The 16,529-nt window shown below is 34.4% G+C and overlaps 1 protein-coding gene across 1 annotated transcript; it reads left to right on the forward strand.

Moving 5' to 3' along the window:
• Positions 1 to 4,977: 4,977 nt before the first annotated feature.
• LOC127831115 (dipeptidyl peptidase 1-like) lies at positions 4,978 to 7,466 on the forward strand. The gene is made up of 2 exons (XM_052356106.1): positions 4,978 to 5,063; positions 5,915 to 7,466. The coding sequence occupies exons 1-2, from the start codon at positions 4,978 to 4,980 to the stop codon at positions 6,246 to 6,248; spliced, it is 420 nt and encodes a 139-aa protein (XP_052212066.1). The 3' UTR covers positions 6,249 to 7,466.
• The last annotated feature ends 9,063 nt before the right edge of the window (positions 7,467 to 16,529 follow it).

Genomic DNA, 16,529 nt, shown 5'->3' on the forward strand with positions numbered 1-16,529 from the left:
TAAAACTGTGGGAAAATATGACTTGTAAGAAAACAAATTAACCGTTCGTCGTCTTTAAAGTGCGTTTTCTTTTTTTTCGCTTTTCTGTCTTTCTTCAAAATGGTTCGGGCGTTAGTGACGCTGTTTTGATTATCGATTTGCAGGACCTTGCTGCCAACACTGTTTACAACTCGCCCAACTTTCGCTCCGGGAAGATTCCTTAGTAGATCCAGCGACTCGTCTATACTGCTGTCAGAATCATCTGTGTAAACTGTAATAGTAGAAGATTCAAATATACGAATAATGAAACTACAGACACATTATGAGGAGAGAAATTCTTCTTATTACCAGTCTTAAGTCTTACAAAATACATACAGCACACCAATTCTTCAAACGCATCAAATCATGCAAAATGTAATACATAAGTGTATTAATAAATGTTGATTCATAACAGTACGCATTAGTTAATATGGTTGGACCAAAATTATAAAGTGCTTTTATTCATGCATCATACAGTAGTATACTCAATATATTAGCAGGCTCATAATGTTGAAACATTGTCGAAGTCAAATAAAGCTACCCTATGATTATATATTTTGTGTAACACTTGTGTTCGAGCCACTTCGATTTGAATTTTTCAAAATTTTGAACACTTTTTTCCAAACTGGTATATCGTTTTAATTCGTATAGGCTGCACCCGTAGTAATTTAAAAGAATCTACAGTAATGTATTTTGTAATATACAATAATTACCATTATCTGCACGACCCTGGTCGTACTTTCCTCTGTGCCCTTGTGAATGTGAACTTGTAGGATTATCGATTTCCACGTCGTGTGTTGACAGATTAGATTCTAAAATCTCAGAAGTGATAATCCCTCTGCCAATAGCATTCTGACCGAGTGGTTGTTGCTGTTGCTGCTGCTGCTGAGGTACGGGACTATATTCCGTCGGTCTTTGTTGTGGTATACCTGGTACCGACTGCATTGCCGATTGCATTGGGCGTAACAGGTTTGTGGGAATATACCCGTCTACAGTACGAGTATCTATACGACTTGTTTGAGTTCCCAGTCCGTCGTTCGCAAAACGCATAGAATTTATTTCGTCACCGCCCTCCCGTCTGTATTGCAGATACTCGTTCAAAAGCATCCGCTGCATTGACGAATGAACTGGTAGGGGTTAGTTTGTGGCATCATACCCGTCTTGAGACTGGGCATTTGTACGACTTGTGACTTGCCCTTCGTTTGCATGCTCCATAGCATGTATTTCGCCTTGCCGTCTGTAGTGCGGCTGCTCGTTTAAAGGTATCTGAATGTGTCTGGGAAAATTAATCTGATCTCCGACCCTTTACAATTCACCCCTTCTATGGTGAGCGCGAAATTCTACATCATCCGCAGGTCGATAAGCAGGATCCAGCCTTAGAGGCCTAGTCGGTCACGATGTAGTTTGCTGAATACCAAAAGGTAAGACTACATGTAGTTCCCCATAAGGTGTAAACGATGTATTATCGTTCTCATACACATGACAGTACTCGGATTGTATATAACCTTCGCCCATTCTAAGAAAATGTTCACCGCCCTGTGTGTAAGAGTACCCAAAGGGACCTTGGTTTGGTGCACGGTTTATTCTTCTCATCATGTTCTCCGTACTACTAATGTTAAAGCTACGCTGTGTAGGTTCACTTGTTTCCATATACTTAGGTGCTGCTGTAGCCTGCGGCGTATATCGTTCCCCTGACGTCGTAAAAGAACTGGCACCAGCAATCCATTGATGTTGAGGTGCGTCCCCTCCATGATGAGGCTGATGTGGGAATAAACCTGTTTGTAGCGACGTTTGTCTAAACTCACCTTGTACTCGCCGCGGATTCTCTATAAGTTTTCTTTTACGAATGGCGTTCCTCATAATTGCCACGATTCTGTCGTTCGTGTATTTGGACTTGTCAAACCAGTCAATTCCACTGACACTGGCCAGTCCGGGAGGTGTCCTATAATTGAGTTGGTTTGGAGGCTGCGAGTGGACTGGCCGGACAATAAACTCATCTTCCGAGGTAAAAGTCGCATGGTCAATCTTTTTCATTACGACTGCTTCATCGATGAAAAACTGAACCCCTCTGGAATTTTGCGTATTCATGGAAAGATAGACCAAAACGACACTTGCATTTTTCAGAACATCTTGCACAACTTGAACATGGGACTGCACGAACTTTTCGTCGTCAAATAATTCAATATGTAAATCTTCGTTTAGCTCTTTAAGGACTATATCTTTTATTTTATCTCTCATATCAACAACATATTCATAATCATTCTTGTCATACACAATTACTGCATCACACAATCGTTTGATATCTGACTTTTTGGATTTAAATTCCTGTTTCACATATTGTTTGATAAAATCCTTTACGTCGTTCAAAGAATCATCAGACTTCACGTCTTCACTGAATTTGACATGCTTTTCCGCGTGTTCGCCTTTTTCATTTTTGGTTGGCATAGATGTATCAGTTTTTTCTTTTTCTTTCGTTTGTGTTTTTGTGTGATTTTCATCATCTTCTAACACTTCTGAGTTCGCTCCTCTCACTGTTGGTTGAAGAATGAAATGGTTAGACGGTTGTTGATCTTGATCAGGCACAGAATTACCATGAACGTGTGACATCAAAGGTACCAACTCATGGGGCAATTTAAGTTGTGAATACCAAATGTGCGTGAACAGTTGGTCCGAACACTTTGGCACATTTGAGATATTGTGATTTGCCGGTTTATTATATTGTTGTGAACACTCTGGTAAATTTGACGGCGTGTTCAATGTCGTGAAATGCAATATTGTTACCGAACCAAGCGATATGTCACAAATAATATTGTCGTGTAGCACATTGCCGTACGTTGCAGTAGAATGATACTCATGGATAGTTGATGTTCCTTGCACACATTAAAGGTACGTAGATCATAGGCGCTCGATGTCAATGACAATGTTTTATTTTAAATTTATTTATTTATTGTTTAGTTACCCGTTGTTTATTATTATGCATACACATACTAAATTAATAAAAATCTTTCTACAAAACGTCTTCTTAAAAAAGATGGTTCGACTATGTATGTATAGATATTGACAAGGTAAATCACTCGCCATTTTCTAAAGCAACGGAAGTCCGTCATTATGCATAATTAAATCGCTGTCACCCCGCTCGCTCATTGAAATGCGCGCGCAGGCCGGGAACCTCGCTCTTTATACACAATAACAGCCACTAAACACTATGGGCGCCAGATTTGATTTTTGACGTGCTGATTTTTTTTCTGGAAATCACCATGGCAGACGAAATCAAGTTAAACTATTGGTAAGGAATGATTCATGTGTATGCAATTTACAATATCTTTTGTTGATTGCCCCATTAATTGAGTGAAACAATAGTTACAAGGATTTATCACATCATCTTTGGATGTTTCTGTTGAAACTGAAAGTAGATAGAAAAAGAGCGAGGTTCCCGGCCTGCGCGCGCATTTCAATAAGCGAGCGGAGTGACAGCGATTTAATTATGCATAATGAAGCACTTCCGTTGCTTTAGAAAATGGCGAGTGATTTACCTTGTCAATATCTATGTACATAGTCGAACTATCTTTTTTTTAAGAAGACGTTTTGTCAGAAGATTTTTATTAATTTAGTATGTGTATGCATTATAATAAACAACGGTAACTAAAAAAACAAATAAATAAATAAAACATTGACATCGAGCGCCTATGTATTTACCATGGACCATTACAAGTGTTGAATGGTATTTAAATGATGTATGGTCTAAGATTGAAAACTAAAAAAATGCCCAAACTTTCTTACTTAAGTACAATTCAATACAAAATAAACTGAAGCATTAAACACAACAAACCCGTGAACAACGTCTGTTTGAATGTTGATAACCACATTAAACTTAGCTACACGCAAAACAAAGAAGTACCAGGGTATCAGATAATGTTTTCAAATAACGAAAAGACATTACATACAAATCAGATAACAGAAGCAAATGTTAATTACTCTTATGAATTTAATTTACATTAAAATGTGATTATGTCAATGATTTGGAAAATCCAATGACAGAAGAGTCATTCAAAAATTTTTTTTTTTTACATTTGCTCCTTTTGTTTTTCGTTTTTAATATTATAAATACATGTATAACACAAATAACAAAGAATCGATTTTTTCTTGCTTTATCAATAAGACCCTATAATAAAGCAATTTTCCGGTCGAGTAAACATCAGACTGCTTTTATCTTCTTTTATAAATCGCATCGAATGTCAACGTCACTCTCAATTCTCGTATTCCTATTTTGAGTAACAAAATAATCATGATAGAGAAAGAGATTTCGGACAGTTGAGTCTGGCAAGACTGTTAAATTAATTGCTTCTCTGGTGAATTTTTGCAAATAAATCTAACAGAAAGAAACACATTGTGTTTGTAATTTCTCTGTAATGAATGTCTACTCACAGTTAGGAATTTATTTAAAAAAATAATATGTATTATTTTATAAGAATACCGATACCAGAACATCAGATAAATGGACCACATATATAATAACATATTTTTGTTTATTAAAGCCTCTTTTTTATTTGAACTTTACACACTAATAGTAATTATGAATAAATTAGAATACATGTATTAAGTATTAAAGCAGTTAAACCTCGTGCTTCAATTTGTGTGGGCCCATAATAACACATGCATATGAGGAATATTCACTAATAGTCATTGTTTGTAGCGTTGCTTGAATTATAAAATACCAAATAACATATCAATCAAGTGTGCATCAAATGAATGATTATTACAATCATAATGATTACGATTAATGTATACCTTATTTATTGTTAATCATAAAAAACGTATAGGTTTGGTGTTGACTTATTTCTACTAGCATATTTGATAAGTTCAATAACATAGTCCTTTTATTGTTATATGTATGTCACACAAGTGTATAAAGCATTTATATTGGGTGAACAAAACGTTTCACAAATATTGAATATATTAATGATATATTGTGATTTAATTATTACATGTTTGTCCTTTGTTAATTCTGAATATGAATATGAATACGTGGGGGGATTCTACGGAGCGTATGTATTCTTTTTTGTTACACCATGCTTCTCTATCAACCTTTGGGTATTTGGTTAAGATTTCCTTTTTATGCCCCGAAGGAGGGGGTATAGTGATCGCACTGTCTGTCCGTCCGTCTGTCTTTCCGTCACACTTTTGCGTTTAGGTTAAAAAATGCTCATAACTTCTATGTCGCTTCAGACGTAACCTTCATATTTGGTATGCATGTGTATATGGACAAGGCCTTTCCATTCGCACAAAACATTTGACCCCTTTGACCTTGAACTTAAGGTCCGCGTTTAGGTTTCAAAATCTGCGTTTAGGTTTCGAAAAAGCGTTTTTCGGGGGCATATGTCTTCCGATGGAGACATTGGTTACATTTCCCAGTCTGTGCCGAAATTCAAACCATCAAACCAGCAGCATTTACTTGTGGGCAGTAAAATCTTCTTGTCTAACCATTATGAGGTTTATAGAAAATAGAATTCTTTACTTCATTCGAAGATTATTTAAATATTTTGAGTAATTTGATCAATCTTCCTGGAAAAAAAATTGTGTCAGACAATACATCAAAGGTATACAATTTAGTGATTACAGAATATACAGTTTTTTTTTCCATGATGTAGTCCTGTGAAGGCCTTTAATGTTTTTTGTGACTATAATGTTACCCCCATTTAGAAGTTAAACTCAGTTTATACTTGAAATATGGTTGGTCCCACTGTCCATACAAGATTATGATTCTAAAAATCATAATTTTTATTCTAACAGAAAAAAAACGGGATGCAACAGGTCACGAAAACACAAACCAGTTAGCCTATTTTACATAAATAAATGAACCGCTAATTCTATGAATTACTATACATGTCTTTTTCAGCTGTAACGAGGCACTCATGCGAATCAATCTAGTCAACAACGGTCCGATGGCTGTCGCCTTCGAAGTCTATGACGATTTCTTCAGCTACAAGTCGGGTATCTACCACCACACAGGCCTCGAGGACAAATTCAATCCATTTGAAATCACCAACCATGCTGTGCTACTTGTGGGATACGGAACGGATTCAAGCAACCCGGAAAACCCCCAGGATTACTGGATTTTGAAGAATTCATGGGGCGAGAGCTGGGGTGAGGGCGGTTATTTCCGCATCCGACGTGGAAACGACGAATGCACCATCGAGAGCATTGCTGTGCAGTCTTTCCCTATTATGTAAATTGGGACCCATGATCGTAAAGTGTATTAAAACTTTTGAAAACCATCTCTTCAAATGATAATACAACCAAATGTTATGAAATTGTATAAGTTCAAAGGTTTTGCATGCTGGTATTCCAAAAGGGTATTGTTTATAAAAGTTCGAAAGATCCTAAAAAATTATAACATTCGCTACGTTAATGACTTTTGAGCCAAGATTATTGTCTAGTCGTTAGCTAAAAAAATTTTTTTCTAACTGTAACATTCCATAAGTGTATGGGCCTATTTAATGCCTGACCGCCCATATTAAAGCAGGGCCTATATTCACAAAGTGTCTTAGCGGTAGTTAAAAACATGTAGAAATGTCTTTATAATGAATACATTCCTGAAGCTTTCCATGTTTCTTACATATAATGAAGCATATTTGCAAGTTTTTTTGTTTTAAGTCCTTTTGAAAAAAGGTAAAAAGGTACTAGAATTCATAAATCTGTGACTGTTTTCTCAAATACTGATGCACGCAAACCAAGTTCCTCAGCTTTCAAACTTTGAACACTCAACACAATCAGGAGATACAACCTTTGTTTGGTCAAGCACATTGAGCATATGACTTTGTGATTCTTATACAGAACTTAACCCATTTATGCCTAGTGGACTCTCCCATCCTTCTAAATTGGATCAATTACTTTCCAAAATTAGGGATGTCTAGTATATTTATTTCTATATTTAGAATATTTCTTACAGAAATTCCTTTAAGCAAACAGCTCAGACCCTGATGAGACGCCGCATTATGCGGCGTCTAATCAGTGTCTACGCTGTTTGCCAAGGCCTTTTTTCTAGACGCTAGGCATAAATGGGTAAATTTTACATTTAACATGTTTCACAATTGTAACAACCTACATACATTTATTATTTACAGCCTTTTTTGATCTTTTTTACTTTTTCAGTGTTTGAATTGTATTTGTGTACTATATGGTTATCTATATCCAGTGTTAATTCAAAAGGGCTCATTGTTAAAATGTATATTTAAAGTAGGAAACAACTCTTGTAAAGACACAATTCACATGATGTGAGAACAGTTTTCAGTGCTATATGCTGTTTTGCCATTATTTTGCACCATAGCCCTTGCAAATATATTATGAAAAACATGAAATACTGAAATGTTATAATTGATGATTGTACACAGATGTTTGAGAACTTGCATAATTCTTGGTGTACAAGTAAAAAATACTATCAAGAAAAATAGTTATTAGGCAGAATTTCTTAAATAAGGTGTTTTGAATAGTCTTAGAAATACAGATTTACATGTCATGTATGTTCAACTGAACTTAAAAATAGCGTTATAATGTTTATATTTATGAGCCTAGATTGTTGCTACGTTTAAGAAAAAAATGAATTATATTAACATGTCAAAATTAAAATTGATATAAAAATATGTTCATTTCTCCAAAGATCAGTAGTTTTAATTATTAAGATTGTAACTATTTTTTATGACACATATTTTCCTATTCTAGTAGGTTGTTTTTAGTTTAGAAAGTTTATATTTTTTAATTTGAGTGCTTAATTTTGTACCACCTTAGATGTTTTACATGTCTCAATTGTGAATAAACATGAATATGTACATGAAATTCATATTTGTAATGACCATTATTGTATCCGTCTTCTGAAATGCTAGAATTGATTGTTGACATGATTTCGAAATGAACTTCTGTTATTTATCTGTTCAATAAATCTCACATATTAATAACTACTTTTACAAACTGATGTGTTTATTAAACACTGTATATTTGAGGTAGAAGGATGATTACTGGTATCCCTATACATTTCAAATTTCACTAACATGTCATTAAAGCGATTTTACACGATTTTTTTAAAATAAAGCAAAGATGAATAAAAAAGCAAAAACAAGATTCTTCAGAATTGTTACCGGTAAATCGACGATTTGTATATACAAATAATTGTGTTTTGTACATAATTAAACCCATTCATGTTAAAAAGACATGTGCACTATAAGGAAATCCCAACAACTCTGTGCAGGTTTGTTCATACGACACAGACACACATTTTATGCCCCCCCCCCCCCTTTTAAGAAGGTGGCATATGCCAGTCGCACTGTTTGAGTGTCCTGAAATAACTGTCTCGTCCCTAAATATGTAACGTATTGACGGATTTTAAATTTAATTTCCAAAAATGTAAACCTTCGTAAGACGTCGTTTCGCATGTAATACCTATTTAGGTATATAAAAGGTCAAGGTCATACTTAGATTTCAAATGTCAAATTGAGACATTTAACAGCCGGAAAATTCGTTCATTAGCCATAACTTTGATATTGTCTATGGACGGGAGTCCTTTAATAAACATATTATTTAACTCGAATTAAAACAGTGCCCATCCATTTTCTGCACGTATCACGTACATGTTAATTGCCCTGCCTGACACTTGCTCTGTGGTATGTTTTCATATACTGGTATCTACATTTGTCCTTTTAAATTAATGGATTTGCCCCTCCATTTTAGTTTTATGCAAACATTTCACAGTGAACTATTCAATACATTTTTATTTAACGTCAGATATTGGCCCTCCCCTTTATTTGTATTACTATAAAGATTACCGTTGCACATTTAAGACATTCGAGTGGCATAAGAATTGATTTTTTGCATTTGTGCAAGAACATGTTCATTACAAACATCGATGCATGATTTGTCCGTAACTATGGAACGTATTGACGGAGTTTAAATTTAATTTGCAAAAATGTAAACGTTCTTAAGACGTCGTTTTCGCGTGTAATACCTATTTACGTACATCAAAGGTCAAGGCCATACGTAGAAGTCAAAGGTCACATAGAGCCATTAAACAGACCGAAAATTCCTTCATCAGCCATAACTTTGATATTGTATACGGAATGGAGCCCTTTAATAAACGTATTATTCAACTCGAATCAAAGCAGTGCCTATCTGTTTTCACTTACATGTTAATTGCCCTGCCTGGCACTTGGGTCCGTGTAATATATACCGTCTTTTCCTTTTTCGTTTTGTATTCGACACAACGAAACTTGAGAATTAAGGCATATTCGTTTATATTCCGATTTTCTAATAACCGAAACAAAAACAAAGTACGAAAACAAAATTAACTTCTTTTTATCGTTTTTTGTTGTACTAATTATAAAACAAAATGCGAAATGTATTTCCCTCTTCAAATTTCGTTTCAATCTTCATACAACGAAAATCAATGATTAAAACTTGGTCTCGTTTACCGTTCTTGGTTTGATATTACGGTTTACAAAAAACGAAAAACGAGTGGCGCTGTTGAACAATCTATAAATAAAAAAAAGTTCTTTGCTCTGTGCTGCTGTCTTGGGGAGGTAACTCATTCGTGGCTATTGCGCGTTCTTTTTTCCTTTACATAAGAATTCATCACTTATTTCGATTAGGATGGCTTCTTATGTGCATTTTTGGGGAGGGAAAGACACGCCGTAAGGGAAGAAGACGTGGATATTTTCAGTTGTTTTTCGACCAGGATGGCTTCTTACGTGCATTTTGGGGGGAGAGAAAGACACGCCGTATTAGAGAAGAATACGTGGATATTTTTAGTTGTTTTTCCATATTATGTATTTGTCCAAATTGAAATGATCATAATCTTCCATCTAAATGTTTCCCAACGTACCGGTATTTCATGTCGATCCAACCGAATTGATAGGGCTTTAGTTAGTCTCTTATGAAACTTCCTTTTCTTTGCCCTTATGACACGTCTTTTTCTTTGCCTGTATACTATGCAAATTCAGTACTAATTTTACAAAAAAACAAACTCGTTTTAGTCCTATAATTAGGGAGAGGTCCTTACATTTTAAGAGCTGTAATACCCCTTCCCCTGAATCCCGGTTTCCAATTATTATTAACCCTTAGACCCGGATGATGTTTAAAGAAGAACAATAATCGGCGGCGGCTGCTAAAATGTCCCCTTTTTACATCACCGTACATAATAGAGTGTTATAGTTGTATTAGTACTGCCAATATTGAAATAAAGAACAAGACACAAGGATAATTAATAAAAAGTTGTTTGAAGCTTATGAAATGGTTAAGTGCAAGGTGTCTAAAATATAATTTATAATTCGTTCGATTAAGTACAAATACATGTACATGTTACATTTCACAACTGAACTGTGATATGTCTAGTGCTATTTGCTCTGATAGAGTTTTAACCAAACGCCTTATATGAAACCGTTTTGCGCTTGAAATAATTATATATAATATTATTAATAATATTAATAAATGTGCCTATTTAATAACTTATTAAAATACATATTTAATGTTCCGGAAAAAGCGCTCAAGATGAAGTTAATGCTTACAAAATATTTACCTTCATATACCTTCATATAATATATACATTGATCCGTAAAATGACTTCTCCTCCCATAAGCGAAAAAAACGTATTACATACGAGTCGCCGCACTTCAGTGCGACGCCAATAACGCCGCTAAAAATGACTTTAAATGTTACGGTTCATAAAGAAGGCGAATAGCATGCGTAACGCCTATAGAAACTACTTGCACGCGTTGAAACGTTCCGTTTTAGACAATGGTTGTCTCCTAAAATGGAACTCGAATACAATTATAAAAAAGCTTGTACATCTGTAACTATTCGTGTATGATTTGCAGAGAGAAACGCGCATTCAAGCAAGCGTTGGCTTGCGTGATCTGTTAAAGTGCACGAAAAGTCGAAAAATGTATTATTTTATTCCTTTTATACACATCCAGTTCATGTAAAAAGGATTTCGAAAAGTGGAAAAAACGTACCTAAAAACATTATTCATAAATTTGTAACAATTTCATAGTTGTAACGTATATGGTATTTTAAATAATTGACTTTCATTAGCGTTGATTTTTCTATTATTATAATTTAATGGTGTTGAAATATAATGTTACTAGATCTATTTATTTTCCCATCAGAGTAGCCAATAATAGCTGTCCCAAGACTCGACTATTCTTCGTCTATTATTGTCTACATGTATGTATTCAAAAATATTAAGATCTAAGGGAGAAAATTGCGCAAAAAGATCAATCACGACTTATCTCTCCAAAACAGCGGAGCGCCCCTCGTTTTTCGTAAACCGTTTTATCAATTCAAGAACGGTAAATGGAAACAGGCACTGTGTTTCAATTTTCATATATTGATTTTTGTATAATTAAAATTGAAACGAAATATGAATAGAGAAATAAGATTTTTGTTTTGTTTTGTTATTAGTACACCGAAAAACGATACAAAGAACTCAACGTTTTTTTGTTTTTTTTTGTTTTTGTTCTGGTTATAAGAAAATCGGAATATGAACTAATATACATTAATTTTGTTTTTCGTTGTGTCTAATGCAAAATGAAAATGGAAAAGACGGTATATACACGGTCCCACTTGCTTTGTGGTATGTTTTCATACCGGTATCTACAATAGCGTCTAATATTGGCTCTCCCCATTATTTGTATAACCATATTGAATCACCGTTGCACATTTAAAACATTCAAGTGGCCAAATAATTGTTAGCTCATCTATTTTTTGAAAAAAAAATGAGCTATTGTCATCACCTTGGCGTCGGCGTCAGCGTCGGCGTCGGCATCCGGTTAAGTTTTGTGTTTAGGTCCACTTTTCTCATAAAGTATCAAAGCTATTGCATTCAAACTTGGTACACTTACTTACTATCATGAGGGGACTGGGCAGGCAAAGTTAGATAATTCTGGCGTGCATTTTGACATAATTATGTGCCCTTTTTATACTTAGAAAATTGAAATTTTTGTTAAGTTTTGTGTTTAGGTCCACTTTTCTCATAAAGCATCAAAGCTATCGCATTCAAACTTGGTACACTTACTTACTATCATGAGGGGACTGGGCAGGCAAAGTTAGATAACTATGGTGTGCATTTTGACAGAATTATGTGCTCTTTTTATACTTAGAAAATTGAAAATTTGGTTAAGTTTTGTGTTTAGGTCCACTTTATTCCTTAAGTATCAAAGCTATTGCTTTCATACTGGCGACACTTACTTACTATCATAAGGGGACTGTGCAGGCAAAGTTATGTAACTCTGACTGGCATTTTGACAGAATTATGGGCCCTTTATACTTAGAAAATTGAAAATTTCGTTAAGTTTTGTGTTTTTAGCCGCTTTACTCCTAAAGTATCATAGCTATTGCTTTCACTCACAAACTATCATAAGGGGACTGTACGGAACAAGTTGCATAAATCTGCTTGTCATTTTGACGGAATTATGACCTTTTTTTGACTTAGTAACTTTGAATATATGGTTAAATTTTGTGTTTACATCCACTTTACTTCTAAAGTATCAAGGCTATTGCTTTCAAACTTCAAATACTTTCATACTATCATGAGGGTACTGTACCTGGCAAGTTAAATTTTACATTGACCTTTGAATGACCTTGACTCTCAAGGTCAAATAATTAAATTTTGCAAAAATTGCCATGACTTCGTTATTTATGATCAGATTTGATTGATACTTTGACAAAACAACTCTTACATGACATACTACAATAGACTCCACCCAAACCATCCCCCATGCCCCCCCCGAATCCCCCCCCCCCAAAAAAAAAACAATTTTTATTTTTTGTTGTTGAAAGATCATCTTATAAATGACCATACCCTCACACTATTACCCCCCGACCCCACCCAATATTTATTTTTATTATTTAATTTTTGAAAGACCGTCCAACTATCCCACCCAAGAATCCCCCCCCCCAAAAAAAAAAATATATATATATATATTTATTTTGTTTTTGCATTTTTATTTCTTATTTTTGGAAGATAATGTAATAAATGACCACACCCCACACTATACACCCCTCTCCACCCCACCCATCCATCTTTTTTGATTGAAGTATTGAGATAGTTCCCTTCACCAAAAAAAAATAGATGAACGGTCTGCACCCGCAAGATGGTGCTCTTGTTTTTTTTTGCATTGGTGTGTAGAAAATCATGTTCATTACACATATCAATGCCTGATTTGTCTTTTTTACTAATTATTTATTAGAACAAGAGATGTGTTTGTCAGAAACACCATGCCCCCTACTGCGCCGCTTTGAATTAATGATTTGTTTTGGATTATATCCCTTTTAAAAATATTACTTCCCTTGTGAAAATGATCTGTACCTGCCAAATGATATAAAATATAAATTCTCTCCCTTTAAAGCTTGTTACTTCCCTTGGATTTTGTTTTTTGACCTTTGACCTTGAAGGATTACATTGACCTTTCACCACTCAAAATGTGCAGCTCCATGAGATACACATGCATGCCAAATATCAAGTTGCTATCTTCAATATTGCAAAAGTAAGCACAGACTGACAGACGGACTGACAGTTCAACTGCTATATGCCACCCTACCGGAAACCTGGTTAAATTAAACAAGATGATGTTGATGTTTCACCAAATCATGGCCATGCTGCTTTTCCTCTGAAACCCCAATCTCCAAAAGTAGCAATAATATATGCAGAATTTTACTGTTGTTCTCTAGAAACTTTGTTCAAATAATGCCCCTTGCTTCAAAACTTGCCACACCCAATGGTCCAATTTTCTTTGTAACAAATTGCTTCATATGACTTCTTTTGGCGTCGGTTGAATTCGTCACTACTGCAACAAATGGATAAACATGTCATAGTTGCCATCACCTTATATTTCATTCAGACATTACAAAGAGTACTAGAGAACTATGCAATGCGTATTATTTAACGTCGAATATTGACCCTCGTATTTATTAATTCACACAGGCGGACGCTTGTCCTGCGTTAATATGCGGTCACTTTTTTATAAAGCGGAAATTTGCTTCACTTAGTTTTCGAATATGAGTATGAGAATATTTTCCTCATTTACATTTTCATATACCCGATTTTTTATGTACTTATGTTGTTTAGAAATGAGGGCTTGAAACGTTTATGTTCATAGACACGTTCTCCTTTATTTTTCATAGCTGCGTTTATATCCCCTTTTTCCTTTCTTTATTTTTCACGCAAGCGGATTTGTGTGTCTTGTATATGTTATTCATACCTTAAACTGAAATACCTTCTCTTATTTTTCAATTGTATAGTGATATTCAAAATTTCTAACTTGCTTGCCAACACGAAGGGTATAACATTAAAAAAAACTTTGTTAAAACGTAAACGTTAGAGTCTTATTATCAAATGTTAAGACCATGCAACAAAAACCCATGTAAGAAATGTTTAAACGTTTAAAGTAAATTGATAAGTGGAGTGTTGTTCCATAATTCTGCTTTATATTGATAAATTTAAATATTGGACCTAAAAATCTCCAATAAAAAAACAACAAGAATACAATTTAAAAAAGTAACCCTAAACTGGGCTCGAACCACTGACCCCTGGTGTCCTGGAGTAAAAAGTCTGCCGCTTAGACCACTCGACCATCCGTGCTAATGGTGTAAGCGGATGTATGTTTTACTTATATAAGCAATCCTTTTATTGTCCCAAAAAATAACGACAACAACAGAACTTTCCAAATAATTCAATTGTTTTGCGTTGCAACGCTTTAAAATTTTCAGGTTTTCAAATCGTCAAAAGATGCATATACAGGATATTTTAGAGCATGGTAAATGTTCAGTATTACTATTTCCTCACAAATATCATAACTAAAACAAAAATTTGCGAATCTGAAACAACTTTTTTTAATTTTGTCAATTTACCAAAACGTCAAAAGGCCCCTTTAAATTTGACACATTTTCAAGAAAGGTATTTGAAAGATATTTTATATAGTAGAGAATCGATGGCCCAAAATTCACATTAATCAGGTTCGGTACATTTGTTAGTGTGTTTTGAGTTTATTTCGACTATTTGGTATTTGAAAATTATTAAAGTGGCATTTTCTCAGATTTTGGCATGTATTGAAATTTGTCATTAAATGCTCTATTGATCAATGTAAAAAAACAAGAATAAATTTAAAGAAAAAAAAAGTAATCCTCAACTGGGCTGGAACAACTGGAGTAAAAGTCTAACGCAACCAATCGGCCATCCGTGTTCGCACAATGAGTGATGTATTTTATACTTTATATAAGCAATCCTCGAAGTGTCACAAAATATAACGACAACAACAGAACTCTCCAAGTTATTCAATTGTTTCACTTTGCAACGCTTTATAATTTTCAGGTTTTTAAAGCGTCAAAAGATGCATACAATGGATATTTTAGAGGATGGTTAATGTTCAGTATTACTGTTTCCTCACAAATATCATAACTAAAACGAAAGTTAGCGAATCTGAAACTTTATTTATTTGTTGTATTTTGTCCATTTTCCAAAACATGAAAAGGCCCCTCTAAGCGATACTCAAGCCTATATTTTTAAGACAGTGAAAGCACCTAATTCGTCCATTTAAGCAATCCGTTTTTCAAACCTTCTCCCATTTAGTTCAAAGCAAAAAAAAAACAACAACACTTGTGTATACGGAGTGCATTTTCAAGTGAGTTGTTTAAGGGGCGTGGCTGTGAAATTACAGATCGAGAACCGGGTAAACGTTATTCTACTCAATGCAGACTATTGTTTCTAATCCAAATCAATAATTGACTAGTTTGTAGTTAATACATCAATGCATTGTCGTTAAATAATCTCGAAAACTGATGACATGCATCGGGGAAGGAAGAGCTTTTTGAACGACTTGATATTAATTGATAAATAACATTCAACATACACTTACGGGCTTTATTTGCAATTTTGTGTATTTAAATTTCAACATGAAAAGTCTTTGATAACAATAAATGTGTATATACATAACACAATAACAGGATTTTATCAGGGACAAAATGATTGGCCTCAAAAGTTCGTTTTCGCAGTATGTTACATTGATTGACTCAATGTCATATATTTACATTCAGGGGACCAACTACAAAAACATGATTAAATATAGAGACAAATGCCGATAAATACGAACAAATATCTGTGTTATTAATTTACTCTTCTGTACTAAACAAGACTAAAAAAACAACCGTAACCGTTTTAAATGTGCTTTTAGATATTGTGTAGATTACGGACAGTGGCGAAAAAAGCACTGCATCAGAATAGCTAATTTACGAATCGGCTACTGTTGATACATAATCAGCCAGGATAACGATTGGTGATAATGAACAAAAACTGCAGCAGTTGTTATGTTATGTCAAATGTTATTCTTCAAAAAGACATGGATGTATTGCAGCAAATTTAATACATGGAAGTGTCCTACATAATTTTATACGTGTCAATGGAATCATTAAAAACCCAAAAAGAGTACAAATGTGCATTTACCTTTACAAATTAATTTGTAGATCTAATGGAT

This window comes from Dreissena polymorpha, chromosome 5 (assembly GCF_020536995.1).
Source record: "Dreissena polymorpha isolate Duluth1 chromosome 5, UMN_Dpol_1.0, whole genome shotgun sequence".
Taxonomy (NCBI): domain Eukaryota; kingdom Metazoa; phylum Mollusca; class Bivalvia; order Myida; family Dreissenidae; genus Dreissena; species Dreissena polymorpha.

What these genes read in the sequence shown, in the direction of transcription:
- LOC127831115 (XM_052356106.1), top strand. Translation starts at nt 4,978, where the DNA reads ATGATATATTGTGATTTAATTATTACATGTTTGTCCTTTGTTAATTCT. An exon ending in GTGGGGGGATTCTACGGAGC is followed by an intron (nt 5,064 to 5,914) that starts GTATGTATTCTT and finishes TGTCTTTTTCAG; the next exon opens with CTGTAACGAGGCACTCATGC.